Source organism: Carex rostrata, chromosome 17 (genome assembly GCF_964058835.1).
Source record: "Carex rostrata chromosome 17, lpCarRost1.2, whole genome shotgun sequence".
In the NCBI taxonomy this organism is placed as follows: Eukaryota; Viridiplantae; Streptophyta; class Magnoliopsida; order Poales; family Cyperaceae; genus Carex; species Carex rostrata.
Window position 1 is genome coordinate 2118697 of NC_135934.1, and position 16860 is coordinate 2135556.

General features: G+C 37.6%; 1 protein-coding gene and 1 pseudogene across 1 annotated transcript; one reads left to right on the plus strand and one right to left on the minus strand.

Annotated features, from left to right (window-relative positions):
* Positions 1-2023: 2023 nt before the first annotated feature.
* Positions 2024-8266, minus strand: LOC144568200 (NADPH HC-toxin reductase 1-like). Its single transcript, XM_078318472.1, has 5 exons — positions 8028-8266; positions 5509-5678; positions 3679-3891; positions 2815-3197; positions 2024-2368 (listed from the first exon to the last, which is right to left on the minus strand). Exons 1-5 carry the CDS (start codon positions 8143-8145, stop codon positions 2233-2235), a joined length of 1020 nt encoding a protein of 339 aa, XP_078174598.1. The 5' UTR covers positions 8146-8266; the 3' UTR covers positions 2024-2232.
* Positions 8267-9803: 1537 nt separating this feature from the next.
* On the plus strand, positions 9804-11156 carry LOC144568660 (hydroquinone glucosyltransferase pseudogene; annotated as a pseudogene).
* Positions 11157-16860: the final 5704 nt, after the last annotated feature.

Below are 16860 nucleotides of genomic sequence, written 5' to 3' on the forward strand. Positions count from 1 at the left end.
AAACATGTGATAGCACTTTGTATGCAAATGGGTGCTTGTGGGCAGTGATGGAGAAAATCACAAGAGGGAAAATAAGTGAGAAATCATGATCTAAATTCATGGTCCTGGTTCATATTTGTTCTGAACCCCACCAAAAGAATGCTATGGTACTATTAAATTTGAAAAAGTTCTTCTCATTATGCACTACACAACCTGATGAAAACCCACTAAAGGTATATCTGGTTGATCAATAGTTAGCCAGAATAAATGGTGTATTTAGGCAAAAAGTATTTGATGCTATCTTAGTAGTAGGGAATAACAATTTGGTATACGAAATTACAAAGTAGGTAAAGTGTGGCTTCATTGTAAAAGTATCTTCATTTTGTTTCAATTTATTAATTTTTTTATTACATTCAGATGGTAATGTACCACTACAATTCAACTTCTCTGCCTTTTGGTTAGCTCCATACAAAATAAGGTTATCTCAGGTCCCAAGTATTACAATTGGTGCCTCATGCCATTTTACAGAACTTTTTTTTTTTATGTATAAACATTAGTTCATGTTAATTCCTAGATTGGAAATACAAAGAATCCAACAATAGAATCAAAAGTGGTAAGGCAAACCAGGGTATAAAAGGTAACCAGGAAGTTCCTCTAATTGGATCCACATCATACACACATAAGCTGTTGGTCACCAAGCTTAGATTAATTCATATAATATAGGATTATTGGGACACATAATCTTTCAATAACAAAGTTAATTAATCCACTAATTGATTGAACCTTTCATTTACTTATGATGGCCCACTAATTGATTGAACCTTCTGTTGGTTAGACCAAGCCTTGTAATGGATTCCAATACTGTTATGTACCTGATGATAAATGATGCTTTCGACCATTTGTTTTTTAATATTTATAATTCCCTTGGAGGGGGGTGTTGACTGTGTGCTCTAGAAAGCCTTAAACACTGGTTTGTCAAAAAAAAGGAAAGAAAAAAAAGAAAAGAAAAAAGCAAACCAAAGATAAGACAAGGAGAGTTGAATTACTCCATCTGTGCCATCTGTATCACTTATTTTTTTTTAACTTTAAAAATTTTAAATAACAAAAAGTACCATATGTGCCATCTGTATCACTTCTCAATGCGCAAATTATGTCATTCTGCTTTGTTGGGGTTACTGTTAGGAACCTGTAAAATTTCAGTATTGAGGTTAATTTTTGCACATTTTTTATTCATGCTTTTTTATCATCATTAGGGGAAAGCCGAAATGCCATTGATGGTTTAATTTTGTTACCTAAATTATAAATTTTAGTTTATAACCTAAAATAAATGAAAGAATGATGCAAGGCGTTTGAATCATTGACACAGATATTATTCTTTGGAGCTTAGATTAACATATGGTATGTAGACCATGTTTAATTGGCTGCTTTTATTTTGTTATTCTTTCTATAATGGAGAGAGTTCTAGTGATCCCTTAGGCCTGACAGTTCTTCACTTGGCAATTGATCCTCCAACAAAAGAAAAGAAGAAAAAGGAGGAGAAACTCAAGCCGTCGTCGCTCCGTTTTTCCTCCGCCTCTCTCTATTCTACTCGTCTCACTTCTAATTTTCTTCTTCTTCTTCAGCATAGCGATATCCTTCTCTCTCGTCTCTATCTCCTCAAGCAGAGAAGAGAATGAGGGAGTGGAGCCAATCGGAGCTGAGAGCGCGGTATCGTCGGAGATCGAAGTGTAAAGTCTTTACCTCCATCTTGTTCGGAGCGCGGCAGTGACAATTCGGTTGTCGGAGCGTGGCGGCTATCAGACGAAAACAGATCCAGTCGTAGATAGAGATGGAGAAAGAGGTAATAGAGTTTTTTAGAGTAGATAAGTATGATTAGTTGATAAGAGTATTTTACGTATTTTCATGAGAATAAATGAGTTTAGATCTAGGAAGGAGGGTCATTTAACCCATTGCAAGTCCATTTTTTATAACTAACCTAAAAAAAAGAAAGAGAAAAGGTAAAACTAAAAGATACAAAGAGGAAATATACCAGAACAGCATAAGATGCCAAGAAGAATTAAATTCCTCTTTGCCTTTTGTTTACAATTTTATCATAGTGATGCAGCTCAATTTTCTAAAAACTAACTCAAGGATAAGTGTCAAATTGGTTCATAAAATTCAATTATTGGGGAAGAAAAATAAAGAAAACAACCATTTAGAGAATGCGTTTAAACTTGCTATTAAACAGATTAAATAATTTTGGACAGTATGAATTCATTTGAGCAGTCCTAATTTCTTGGCACACTTGTAACTGTCTTCAAATATTTCTTTTACACCGTATTTATACGTGAATCCTACATCCATTAATTTTCTAGATGTTCCCTCTACGCTTGGGAAATCTCCTTCCACCCTGAAATTGTAAGTGAAAAAAAAATTGAGACACAAAAAATAGTAAAAAAAAATAATAAAATGATGATGGTCTACTGTTGAAATTGCTCCAGGAACATTCTTTATAAAAAAAAAATTATACCATTTATATTTATTCTTGTGCTATTAATGAAGGCTGAACTCAGACTGCTTTCAGATATAATGTTATAAATATTTAGGGGCAGAGCAAGGAAATTATTTTGAACAGATCATAATTGTACATATTTATATTAAACAAAAGAATAATTTTTTTGTAATTATTTCTGAAAAGAAATGACAAAAGAAACATATTCCCTTGATAAAAGAGGTAGAAAAGTAGAAAAAGTGCGTCTCCTGAAATAATGTTGCTCCGCCACTGTGAATATTATACAGAAGTGCAAGTCAAGTTCCATTATAAAACTGTTTCTAATAATAGAGTGATCAACTTACTCTTTGATCACAGCACTATCAGGATACACATCTCTGTAGTAGTCCACAAAATCCTTTATTGATGGATGCACAGCCGCACATATGAATCGCCCGGCAATGGATGGTTTTTCCATGCAAAAGATAAGAGCATTGCAGAGATCTTCTATATGTACCAGTGGTACAGAACCCAACAACTCCTGGAGAAATTTCAGTTGAGAGAAGTATAGCATTACACTGGTTAGTGGCGAAACTATTACTGCTACACTGCCTGGTACGTATGAGAGATTCGTGTCTCCTCCAACCAGTCCGATGCTTAGACTCACAACCTCGAACGAATTGCTTTTTTCACAGTGGTTGTAGTCTAGTAAGGCCTTCTCTGAAAGAGTCTTGGAGCTTGCATATGCCTACACATGCCACCAAAAAAAAAAAAAGTATGGATTAATTATTTGTGAAATTGCCTTCAAAGTTCAAACAATTGTAGCTGTGGTTCTCATACTCGTCTAGTCAACTACACTCGCTAACAACAATATAGACTGTAAAATAAATAAATAAAAATGAAAAAACTAACAACAAGATGATATAATTAGCCTCCAAGCCGATCAATGCTTTACCGAAGCCTTTTGGGACTAAAGACAGAATTTTAGTCTAAATTCGGCACAAGCAGGCTTAAGTTTAACTGTCTGAAGTGACTTAGTCTAGCAATGGAATTTGCATTACTCAGACCAGACCTAACCCAAGTTGTATATCCAGATCCATACACGGTTCAACACAAAACTCAACAAGGCCGTAATTGAACCAGTTCCGCATATGATTAATGGTTATGTACCAATTTTCAATTTCAAAATGAGTTGTCCATATAATGATAATAATGATAAGAGCATGTACAGCTTCAAAATTGCCAGGGTAAGGGAAAGAGATATTAAGTGGAGTCCAGCATGACTCGTCGAGACAGCCTCCGTATCCTGTCCCGTCTTCCTTCAGCGGCGAAGCAGCTGTTACGGAACCAGTGTAGATTATGCGCTTTACCGTGCCAGATTTCTCGCATAGGCGAAGAATTGTTTGGATTGCATCAACTGCAGCCTCTGATGTGTCTTTGAACTGCAGCAATATAATGTGAGTTTTTGAGAGAATTTAGAAAGAAAAATACTTGAAGAATAAAGGATAGAAAAAAAAATATTTATTTGGTACAACAGTCCTAGCTCTGATACCAATTCGTTTGGGGTTTTGAAAAGAGAGGCTTATATTAGAGAGAGAGACAGATACAAAAAGACTTCAAAATTTCATACACTCATTTTTAGTGATTAAACGAAATATTTATAAGATTAATTCACTAATCCAACGATAACCTATAGTTTGGGGATTTTGGAAGAGTTTGACGATAACCTATAATTCACTAACTCGTGTAAATTTCGAGGCTTTAACGAGAATTTCCGTTCTTACGTACAAGGAGAAATAATAGATTTTAAACCCGAAAGGAAATTTGGGAGAGCATAAGGTAATGTAATATTTTTCAAACAGACAAATATTTGTTAAACAACTAAGTTTCTATCTTGAATGGGGCAATTGATTTCTTTCTAGTTTGCACTTATGACCCAGCTATAGTTTTCACAAATAATAACAGGATCAATTTAAAGAAAAAATAAAAAGGCCATTAGTGTTCTTCCTGAACGTTTTAAACTTGCTTAAATATTTCCATCTCTAAGCAATGAAGGTTCAATCTGCACCCACTGATTTTGATTTGGATGGGTCAAAATTATAATTGAGACATGATTGAAACACTAATGTATTAACCTTCTGAAAAGAAAAATGGACAATATTTTATAAATAACGAAGGTTTTGTATTTCATATCTAAATTTTTTTTCAGCATATGAAAAACTTTTAAAATCATAACCCCTTGGAGTTAAATTGGAAAACTTTGGAATATATGCAGTAGAGAAGCTACACGAACTGTGTTAGATACTTATATCAATTAATCCCACTTATAAATTTTACAGGGGAATTTCATGTATACCCCTCAAAAACATAAAAAAATTACGTATTCTCCCTCTAAAGTTCATAATATCACATTTACCTCACTAAATTTCAAAACTCACAATTTATCCAATTTATTGCCTATTCTATAAAACTCACCTTAAATTTATAAAGTACCTATTTTACCCTTTAAATTATGTAGCATATTTAAGAATATTATTAAATTTTAAAGTTTTTCAGGGATATACTTGAAATTCCCCCTAAAGTTTCGGAATTATCTGGTAAGTTCATTTGAAATTTCAGAATGCATGTTCTTATAAATGGTTTAATTTGAACCCATTCATACAGCTCTCCTAGCTACCCAATGATTATATATATTACCATGAAAGAGGTTCTCTAGTATCCATTCTCCACCACATAATTGCTCTGGCCACCATTTAAAACAAAAGGGGTCATATGTTTTGTTTATTGCAATTGAAAAACTGAACCAACAAAATGAAGGTTTTTGTTACTTTGTATCCTCTCAATTTACAAACACAGACCAGAGAAAAAAAAGAGTTAAGAGCTCAATTTATATTCATTCATTTCCAATTAATGCTAAAAACAACATAGATTTGATATGCACTTGGAGCTCTAAGTAAAATCAATCCTAAAACCAACGTGTCTGTTTTGAAACTAGCAACCTTAAATTTAGTAATCAACTTAATTAGAAGTTAGTAATGTACATAAGAAACTTAAAAGACCTGAGTGCTATTGGCCGTGTGTTGCATCGGTGTTGCAGTAAGAAACACATATTCACACCCTTGGATTGCCGATTCAAACGAACTTGAATTGTATATATCAGCTTCATACAACTCAAGTCTTGTATCTGCTCCAGGCAGCTTCTCTAAAAGCCCAGTTTTTGTATCATCTCCTGTACAAATTAGAAGCTTATACTTTTGTAAACAATGCTTATATAGTAGGCTTAACAGAGAAATCTATAAATTTGTCTCATTGAGTCTGGAGTGATGGTATGGAATGGATAAATATATATATATATATATATATATATATATATAGAGAGAGAGAGATGGGCTATTGTGCATTGCAATGCATAGGTCATGGTGTGCATTGGACCATAAATCACCGATTCAAAGTGCAAATGACCGATCCAAACCGTTCATCTTGTTCTCCATATTAATATGTGCTTGGAGACCAAATTTTACATTTTTTGGAATTTTTTTACTATTTATTAAGCCACTTTGAAAATCGCTGATCCAACGGTGACTGTTTGGAACAGTAAAATCAGAAGCCACCGTTGGATCAGCGATTTTCAAAGTGGCTTAATAAATAGTAAAAAAATTCCAAAAAATGTAAAATTTGGTCTCCAAGCACATATTAATATGGAGAACAAGATGAACGGTTTGGATCGGTCATTTGGACTATGAATCGGTGATTTATGGTCCAATGCACACTATGACCTATACATTGCAATGCACAATAGCCCATCTCTATATATATATATATATATATAGAGTAAGGCTGGGGTGCTATGGATAGCATAGAGGGCTACGGTGCTACGGCTCAATATTCAAGTTTTCAAAATCCTAACGGTCGATCCGAACCGTTCATCTTGTTCTCCATATTAATATGTGTTCGGAGACCAAATTTTATATTTTTTGGAAATTTTTTACTATTTTTTTAGATAGGTAGAAAATCACTTGATCTAAAAAATTCTGCACCATTCAGATATTTGATTTTCTACCTATCTAAAAAAATAGTAAAAAATTTCTAAAAAATGTAAAATTTGGTCTCCAAACACATATTAATATGGAGAACAAGATGAACGGTTCGGATTGACCTTTAGGATTTTGAAAACTAGAATATTGAGCCGTAGCACCATAGCCCTCTATGTTATCCATAACACCCAAGCCTTACTCTCTCTCTATATATATAGGGCAGGGCTAAATTGCTGCCGCCGTTTTTTTTATTTTCTGATGTCCAAATAACAAATCCAAACCGTTAGATGTTTAATCTATACTATAATCTACTTGGAGACCAAATTTTACATTTTTTGAAATTTTTTTACTATTTATTAAGCTGGTTTGAAAACTGTTGATTTCAATGCTGCAGAAATTTACTGAAATCAGCAGTTTTCAAACCAGCTTAATAAATAGTAAAAAAAAATCCAAAAAATGTAAAATTTGGTCTCCAAGTAGATTATAGTATAGATTAAACATCTAACGGTTTGGATTTGTTGTTTGGACATCAGAAAATAAAAAAAAACGGCGGCAGCACCACCGACAGAAATGCTGCCGGCAGCAATTTAGCCGTGCCCTATATATATATAGATAGGCTAATGTGCTTTCGGTAGCATATGGGCCAAAATACACACGGTCCAAATTTGAAATTTTAAAATTCAAAAAGTCGATCTAAACCGTTCATCTTGTTCTCCATATTAATATGTGCTTGGAGACCAAATTTTATATTTTTCTGAATTTTTTTATTATTTATTAAGCCACTTTGAAAATCGTTGATCCAACGGTTTTACTATTTTGTTAAACCACCGTTGGATCAGTAATTTTCAAAGTGGCTTAATAAATAGTAAAAAAAATTAGAAAAATATAAAATTTGGTCTCCAAGCACATATTAATATGGAGAACAAGATGAACGGTTCAGATCGACTTTTTGGATTTTGAAATTTCAAATTTGGACCGTGTGTATTTCGGCCCATATGCTACCAAAAGCACATTAGCCTATCTCTCTCTCTCTCTCTATATATATAGATAGATAGATATATATATATAGAGAGAGAGAGAGAGTTGAGCTACGGTACTTCATGAAGTAAAGCGAGTGTTTTACTTCACGTCTATATCTTTAATTTTAAAATTCAAAACGTTAATCTGAACCTGTCAAGTTGATCTCCATATTAAATTGTGCTTGGAGACCAAATTTTACAATTTTAGAAATTTTTTACTATTTTTTTAGAATTTTTGAAAATAACTTTTTTTTTTAAAAAAAATTGGACCATAAAAACAATGATTTTCAAAAATTCTAAAAAAAATAGTAAAATTTTTTCAAAATATATAAAATTTGGTCTCCAAGCACACTTTAATATGGATATCAACATGAACATTTCAGATCGACGTTTTGAACTTTAAAATCGTTTAAAATTACAAAATATAAGTGTGAAGTAAAAAACTTGTTTTACTTCACGATGCACCGTAGTCCAACTCTCTCTCTCTGTATATAGTTGAAGAGAAAAGAGGAGATAAATTGATACCTAAGTCCCTTAGAGTTGCATGAACAATATGTCCTCTCTCAAGAAGTCTCTTGACCAGCATGGAACCAATAAACCCTGAAGCCCCTGTTACACAAACTGTGCTACAACTTTTCTCCATTTTTACTCTTCTCTCTCTCTCTCTCTCTGTAGAAGGTTTGCACTCTATACTGAGGTGCCTTCTTCAATAGTGGAGTTAGTTATGCCATTTAATAACAAGAATGCCACAGCCCTGACAAGCAGATAAAGACACTGCTCTCCTCTGGTAAGAATGGTGCATGAAGATAAGGGTTTCAATTTTCTCCTTAGAAAAAAGGGGAATTTCACGTATACCCCTCAAAAACTTCAAAATTACATATTTTTCCTCTAAATTTTAAAATTATATATTTTTCCCTCTAAACTTCAAAAACTCACATATTTACCCATTTTTTTTGTCTTTTGTATTAAAAACTCATTCTGAATTTATACAATACTTATTTTAACGTACCTTTTATTAAAAAACATAAAACATCAATCTGACTCCAATTTGAATATGAAAGGTTCCTCTACCGTCCGAATTGCTTTAAGATATGTGTATGATAGGTCAGCACGAATCTTGAAACAAATACGCATAGATATTGAAGCAATGTGCACAGATCTTAATGCAATGCACACATATCAAAATTGCTTCAAGATCTGTGCGCGTAGATCAACATGAATCTGAAGCGAACACACAGATCTTATTGCTATGCGCACGGACCGGACAGTATAGGAACTCTTCATATTCAAATTTGAGTTTGATGGAACATTTTATATTTTTAATAAAGGGTAAAATGGACATTTTATAAAATTAGAATGACTTTTAATACAAAAGACAATAATATGGGCAAATATGTGAGTTTTTGAAGTTTAGAGGGAGAAATACGTAATTTTAAAATTTAGAGGAGGAATATGTAATTTTGAAGTTTTTGAGGGGTATACGTGAAATTCACCCTAGAAAAAATATAATGCCGGTAATTCGAGGAATATAGGTAGATTCGGTCCATAAAGGCCTTGAGTGATGTTTCGTATAATTGGGGCCGCCAATTTCGACTAAAATTTAAAGTGTGTTTTCACACAATGACTGTGACCTCTTTAGTTTTACAAATATCTCAATTTATATTTTATAGTCCATTCTTCTCCTTTTAATATTTTATAGTCCATTCTTATCTGTACACTGCAATCCTGTATTGTTTTAAGTTTTTCTTGGGCCTAAAAGGCTATGGTGTAACCCCATTGGGGTAACTTTATTTCAATAAACAAACTGGCAGCCTCTGCCAGTCATTTTCCTTAAAAAAAAATGTTTATTTTACCGTTTCTACCATTGACTTTTGATTTAATTATTTTTTCTACCCAACAAAATGTGGATGGATATCATGATCCTATTTTCACGGATTATAAATATGGACATGTGGATCAATCACCTCCATTTAAACCTAAATTGACAAACTACTTCATCCAATTCTTTGTTATATTAGCATATATCCAGTTTATACAAACCAGAGAAAAAACAAAAAACCTTATTTTATAATTTTAATTCACCACTTGCTCCTGTTCAAGTCTTAGTAAACCTTATTTTCCAATTCACCACTTGCTTAATTATTCCAATTTTAGAGCTGGAAGGAATCCGGATTAGCACACAGAAATCTCAAATACATCTCAAAACCAAGCCTATACTATTTTAATCCTGCTAAAACCTCTATTTAAACACACAAAATTCTTCATCTCACCATCAATTCAAAATAAACCTCTCCAACAAAAATGGAAATCCAAGGTAGCACTGCTCACTTGGCCTTCTTGTGCAGCCCGGGCATGAGCCACCTGATCCCTTTTGCGCAACTCGCAAGCCGGTTAGCTAAAGTGTATAATGTCGCCATTACTCTTCTTATAAACTCTGAAAACCCATCAAACCCTGCTTATCTCTCTCTACTCGATTCACTGTCTGCCGGAGTTGATGCCGTCACTTTACCATCACCGCCTCCGCATTCCATACCAGAAGGAGCAAGCCCAATGTCAAAAATAATTTTAACGGTTATCTCAAGCCTTCCTCATGTGTATGAAAATTTGACAAGCCTTATATCCACAAAGCGTCTCTCGGCTTTGGTCATTGATCTTTTTTCTTTCCCGGCTAAGGAAATGGCAGGTAAACTCGGGTTGCCGTGCTATCTCTTCTATCCATCACCGTGCACGGCATTGGCATTAAATTTTCATGCACCTGAACTGGTGAAGTCGTACCAAGGCGAGTTCAAAGACCTGCCTGAACCAGTTAAATTGCCCGGATGCATCCCAATAAGTGGTCCCGATCTGGTCGAACCGCTACAAGACCGGACTACTGAAATGTACCATGGTTTTCTACAACTCTGCATGCAGTTGTTTGACATGAAGGGCATTTTGGTCAATACGTATGAGGAGCTGGAACCAGGGGTGGTGAAAGATTTAAGAGAACCCGACGAGGTTAGGCCACCGGTCTATGCGGTCGGGCCATTGACCCGGCCTATAGAGTCCGAAGCAGACCGAACACACGAGAGTATAACATGGTTAGATTTGCAACCTGATAAATCTGTCGTCTACGTAGCACTCGGCAGTTGGGGTATCCTAAATAAAGAACAAGTTCGCGAATTAGCCTTAGGATTAGAACTAAGTGGCCATCGGTTTGTATGGGTCATTACAGGGTGCTCAGATACACTTCCCGAGGGCTTCGAAGAGAGAACAAAGGAAATCGGCCATGTGGTCACTTCATGGGCACCCCAATTGGCCATTCTAAAGCATAAATCCATCGGGTTGTTTCTGACGCACTGTGGTTGGAGCTCGGTTCTTGAGAGCGTTACAAGTGGCGTACCCATGGTGTCGCTTCCGATGTATGCCGAGCAAAGACTGAATGCCTCATTGTTGACAGATGGTGCGAAGGTGTGTTTAAGGCCGAAGGAATCAGAGAGTGGATTGATACCAAGGGATGAGATTGCAAGGGTTGTTAAGTGTGTTATAGAAGGAGAAGAAAGGGAGGTGCTAAGGAAGAGAGTCGACAAGCTTAAAAATGCAGCTGTCCATGCATTGCTTGAAGGTGGTTCTTCATACCAAGCAATGGCGGAAGTCGTTGAAGTGTGGAAGAAATAAGTGGCGTGATTAATAAAATGATTATAAAAGGGATTGGGTTTTGGACAAAGCTTCATCTAGTTAAGCTTAAACATCTAATTTGCAATGAGATTCATACAAATATATTTTAAAATTAATAAATTTAAATAGCTTTTTGAATCTAAATATATGTACGAATATTAATTAATCTTAATCTTGTTAATTTAGCCCTATAAGCACATTTGCGGAATTGCGGCCGATTTATTTTTATCTATAAAAAAAAAGGTAATTTAATCTTATAGTATCAAATCAATAAAATTGGGGAACATAGCACAAAAGCAGTCTGAGATGGTGTTTATCTTGAAGAGAAACACTACCCAAAGTCCAAAGTGAGTTTTCTTTTCTTTGAAGAAAATTCGGCCATGCAACATCATGTATTCTTGTAATTACTTGTTGTTTCGATGTCAAAAAACTACATATAAAAAATTAGTTGAATTTGAATATGACTTTAAACATCACATATGGAGTAAAAGTAAAATCGACCATGTATATAAACCTAATTATATATACATACAATCACGCAATACTAGAATTAATGTATGATAAATACAAAATGACTGCCATAGAAAAAAATATATAAATAACGAAAAGTTTTTAGTCAGGACTACATAAAAATCATTTGCAATAAGAATAAAATTTTATAAATTTGTATCTGTTCAAACCAGTATTGTCGCAAAAAAAAATGCCAAAATGATCGATTATTAGTGGTGGCGATCAAACCATTACGAATAGATTTGTCGGAGATGCGTTTGCGGATTTTTTTTATTAATCGATCGATTATTTTCATTATTTTGTTTATACCCGTTGAATCGTCCGTTTATTTTGTTTATTTTGATTTATTTTGTTTATTCTAGTGACTATTTATTTTCATTTTGTTTTAATTTTTTTTTATCAAAATATTGCTTTTATTTTCTGTGACTGTGTGAGATAATAAGTTTCATAAATAATGTACTGTAGTTTTATTTGTGCTTGGTGTTATCACATTATTAGACCTATCATTTCGACTTGTTTCCATACGAAAATCTATGTTTTGAACCAACAAAGGGTGCCTTTTACATTGAACATCCATAGAATGTGGTACTGCTAAGTTTTGGTTCTTACTTTGCAGGAATCAGGCGAAATTGGGCAAAATCAGGCAATTGGCAGACTTCAGGAAGCTCCGATGCGAGTCGCATTCATCTGGTGCGAGTCGCATCCAAGCCCAAAGCGACCTGCGATGCGACCCTCACTGCTCTCTCTTGAAGACCATCTGATGCGAGTCGCATCCACCTGATGCGAGTCGCATCAACTGTTGCCGCCCAGTTCAAATTAAATCTGACAAGCCCAAAGTCAACTCGGTTGCCTATATAAGGAGGTCCTGTGCCAGAATTCGGGGAGCTTTTTCCCCCTCTACATTCCAGAACACAAAAAGAGCGAAGATCAAGAGAGAAGAAGGAGATTGGAGCTTGATTGAAGAAGAAGAGAAGGGAAGATTTCAAGATCCTCTCCAATATACTTTGGATCTTCGAGCTCCATCATGATTTGCTTATTCTCTCTCTCTTTCATGTTTACTTTTGTTATGCTTGAGTAGATCCCTGTTTCTTAGGGTTAAGATGTAATCTCCAAACCTTTTCTTTGAGTTGAATGATGTTTTGATCTAATGTTGAACTTGTGTGATTGTTGTTTGAGTATTCATTGTTTGCTTGATTGTGATTTCTTGATTGATTCTTGATTGTCTACTGTTAGATGTCTATAGCATCTCTTCTAGTAATTTGGCCTTGATGTATCTTGTAATTGTAATTGAGCACTTGAAGTAGATCTAAGATCAATAGTAACCGAGAGGTGAAATTTCTATTATCGAGAGGTTATAGATACTTCTAGTTAACCAGACAATCAATCTAGGTTAGATACCAGTAGGCGAGAGCCACAGGTCGAAGCCTCGCACAAGAAATCAACTTAGATACGAACTCATGTCAGCTCTGCTCGAGGGCCATGCGACCCGCATCAGAGATGATGCGACCCGCATCAGAGATGATGCGAGTCGCATCACACAGGTCGCATCAGAGATGATGCGAGTTGTATGATAGGTCCAGAGAAAGGAAAGTTTGGAGATGAAGTCTGAAACCCTAAGAACACCTTTTATAATTGATTCAAAACCAAACCTTTTAATCACTTTCATTTACCTTTAATTGAATTGTCTTTTGAAATTTAGAAATTGAAACAAATCAAACCCAATTCTTCAAACTTCTAGTACCTAACTTGGATTTGTGAAAGTCTAGAATTGAGTTTAACCGTCCCTGAGGATCGATACCTTATTTTACTACACGGATAGGATTGTACACTTGCAATCCTAGACGTGAGTGGATTCAAGGTTTAAAACAAGTACAATTAGTTGTATTTGGAACTTTGTAAGCACACTATGAGAAGCGAACAAGTTTTGGCGCCGTTGCCGGGGACGGCTATCAATTCTTTTCTAGATTTTTGCTTATCCAAGTTAATCTAGATTTTAATTTGTATTTTTTTTTCTTTTATTTTTCTCTTACCACAGGTACACAGCTCTTCCTGCACAACCACCTCTCGACGCGCCCCGCATCACGACCGACGCGACTCGCGTGGAAGAGACAGAGAAGTTCAAGACGCTATGGCAACATACCAACAGTGGTCCGACCACGACAATTCTCGAGGAGGAGGAGGCGGTCGATACAGGGTTGATCAGATCGCAGCTCTATCTGCTAGAGCTGCCGAGCTGGAGGAGGCTTTAATCAAAATGAGCATGAAGGCAGTCGGTAACCATCAACCACAGCCATGTGTCATATGTGGGGATAGGAGGCACTCTTACGAGTATTGCCCACTGGCAGAATGGGATGAGGAACCCGAACAGGTCAACTTCTACAACAATGCACCATTCGACAACTCAAACAACTGCTCATTCCAATCCGATCCACCCGAGCCGTACATTGATCCCATTGTGAGCAACTTCACACATGAGCAAGGGAAGATGAACCAAATGATGTGGGAGCAAATGCAATCGATGGCAACTCAAATGGCTGCCCAAAGCAAATTGTTGGAGCAACTGAGTCACATCGTCACCTCGAGCCAACCACAACTTGGAAACCTGCCCGCGCAGCCAGAACCAAACCCCAGAGGAGAAGCTAAGGCGATCACACTGAGGAGTGGGACCCAGTACGATGAACCAGCTTTCCCAACTTATCAGATCCTAACTGATGCGACCCGCACCACCACCATGCGACCCGCATCAACCTCGGAGGAACCTGTGAATCCTGGTCGCATCGAGCCAATGCGACCAGCAACACCACCTGAAGAACCTGTGGACGCGACCCGCAATGGTACCACGCGACCCGCATCAAAAGAGTCTGACAAAGAGAAAGGGAAAGGGGTTGAGAAACCTGCACCTTACAGACCACCGGTACCCTTTCCCCGACGATTAGCTGAACCAGAAGCATGCTGCACAATCAACATGGAGGATCAATTGGCTAAGGGACAACTTCGCGAGGGATACGGGAGCTCAATTAAAAATTACCCTGATTATCTATCTGAGTTGCAGGTTAAAACAAGCGAGTTGGAATCAGTGTATGGAGCAGATGTGAAAGCAGCTGACCTGGGAGAACTTGGATGCGACCCGCATCAACCTCATGCGAGTCGCATGCCATGGTCTGAAGGCCTTGAAGCTGGTCGAAGCGAGTCGGATGGAGCAGATGCAAGGTCAGAATGCGAGTCGAGTCCACCCGATGCGACCCGCTTAGACCATGATGCGACCCGCGTCAAGGACCAGACGGAGAAACTCACTCCTGAACTCAAGCCTCTTCCAGTAAATTTCAGGTATGAGTTCCTAGATCCAGATAAAAGTTGTCCTGTGATCTTAAATGCAGATCTCAACCCTGATCGGACTGCCACACTCTTGGGGAAATTGAAAGCTCACATAAGCGCGATCGGGTGGTCGATCAAAGATTTGAAAGATATGGGGTGGATTTTTCTTTTGCAAATGTTTGAGAACACGACGCTCCACTCAGATTTGCCACCGTATTGCACTGCTGGACACTTTGAGGATTTCCAAACTCAGCGAAATGTGATCGCGAACTTTATCGAGAAGCTGATGGGCACGAACCTAGCCACATGCATGCACAAGACCTTACCAGCGGATGATCACAGACACACGGACCATGCAGACCATCATACGGGCCATGCACAACCAACCTGGTCGATGCATTATGTTCCTTGGTGTGTTAGAAAGAAAAAAACACCCGACCCTTATAAGGAAAGAATGGTGTATCCCTCCGACACATTCGACAAGGCGCTCCACCAAAAACCACCCGATCCACCTCCCACCAATCAGTGAGACGCCCCCGCCTCACCCCCCAAGCTTTAAAGGTGGATTAGCACAGAGAAGGTCGAGCTTGAGACCTGAAACAAGCGCTTCTTGGGAGGCAACCCAAGCCTTTTCAGTTTACTTTTAGTTAGATTAGTTAGCTATTTTTCCTTTTTATCGAAAAGAATTACCAACTTCCACTTGATGCGACTCGCATCATCTCAGATGCGACTTGCATCACTCGATGCGACTCGCATCCCACATGATGCGACTCGCATCAATGCGAACCGACGCAACATCAAAAGGGTGCGCCCAAACGACGCGAGTCTCACCATATAACCCTCACCCGCACCCCCTGTTCCTTTCTTCTTCCTCTGCCCAGCGAACCCCACCTCTCCTTCTTCTTATTCTTCTTCGTTGCGACTCGAATCACCTCCGTGCGAGCCTCAACGAAACCCTCCACCGAAACCCTAAACCCTTCTTCTCCTACCCGTCGGTCTTCACCACCTCTTCACCGATCAACTCTCCATCCACCCCTGCCGAAACACCTACTCCTCACCCTTTTCTCCATCGCCTTCTCCACTCACGATCAAAACCCTCTCCTTCCTTCTTTTTCCGCCTCTGCTGGATCGTCCCTGCCACCAGATACCAGTCAGTGCGACTCGCATCACTCCCAGTGCGACTCGCATCATCTCAAGGCGACTCGCATCAACAACAGTGCGACTCGCATCACAGCCATGTCAGATGCACCAGATTTTCCCACATTCAACGAGCGTCGCACCAAGCATAACTTTGAGCGACGTCAAGCCGAGCTCCGCCGACAGAGGGATCTCCGTATCCAACAGGGGATACCGGACCCTACTCCCTCTCCTTCAGAGTCTGAGGACCACGACTGTGTTGGGGTTTCGCGCGGTGTGCTAACCAAAACCCCTTTTAGGCTTAAGTTGCGGAATGACCGTAGAACAAAAATTTCTACGGCCAACTTAAGCTCAGGATTAAACGGGGTATGTCAGGAAACTTTCCAAGGCGGTCCACCTTCAGTATTCCTTTGGCATCAAAACCCAATTTAATCCTTTTACAGATCTACTCCATGATTGATTTCTAAAACTTTAATCTACTTACAAATTAAATAGATTAATATAACATATTTATACCTTGTTTCCAAATCACAGTTGGAATGCAGACCGAGCGAGTAGAGCCTCACCAGGGAAGGAATCGACTCGGAGTATCACACGTGTGATACCTCTATCGGTTATCCACCAGGACTAACCGGAGAGCGGTTTATTTCTTCTGCCAGAAATACCGTAAACCGCGGAATTCTGCAAAAACACTATTCACGAGGAAAAGACGAAAACCCGTAAACACGAATTTTCGATTGCT

Bases quoted from the DNA above. Each gene is read 5' to 3' on its own strand.
- LOC144568200 (XM_078318472.1), bottom strand. From the start codon at position 8,145: ATGGAGAAAAGTTGTAGCACAGTTTGTGTAACAGGGGCTTCAGGGTTT. The intron at 5,679-8,027 runs GTATCAATTTAT...TAATTTGTACAG, and splicing joins TGCAACTCTAAGGGACTTAG to GAGATGATACAAAAACTGGG. The intron at 3,198-3,678 runs GTACATGCTCTT...TGGCATGTGTAG, and splicing joins ACCCTGGCAATTTTGAAGCT to GCATATGCAAGCTCCAAGAC.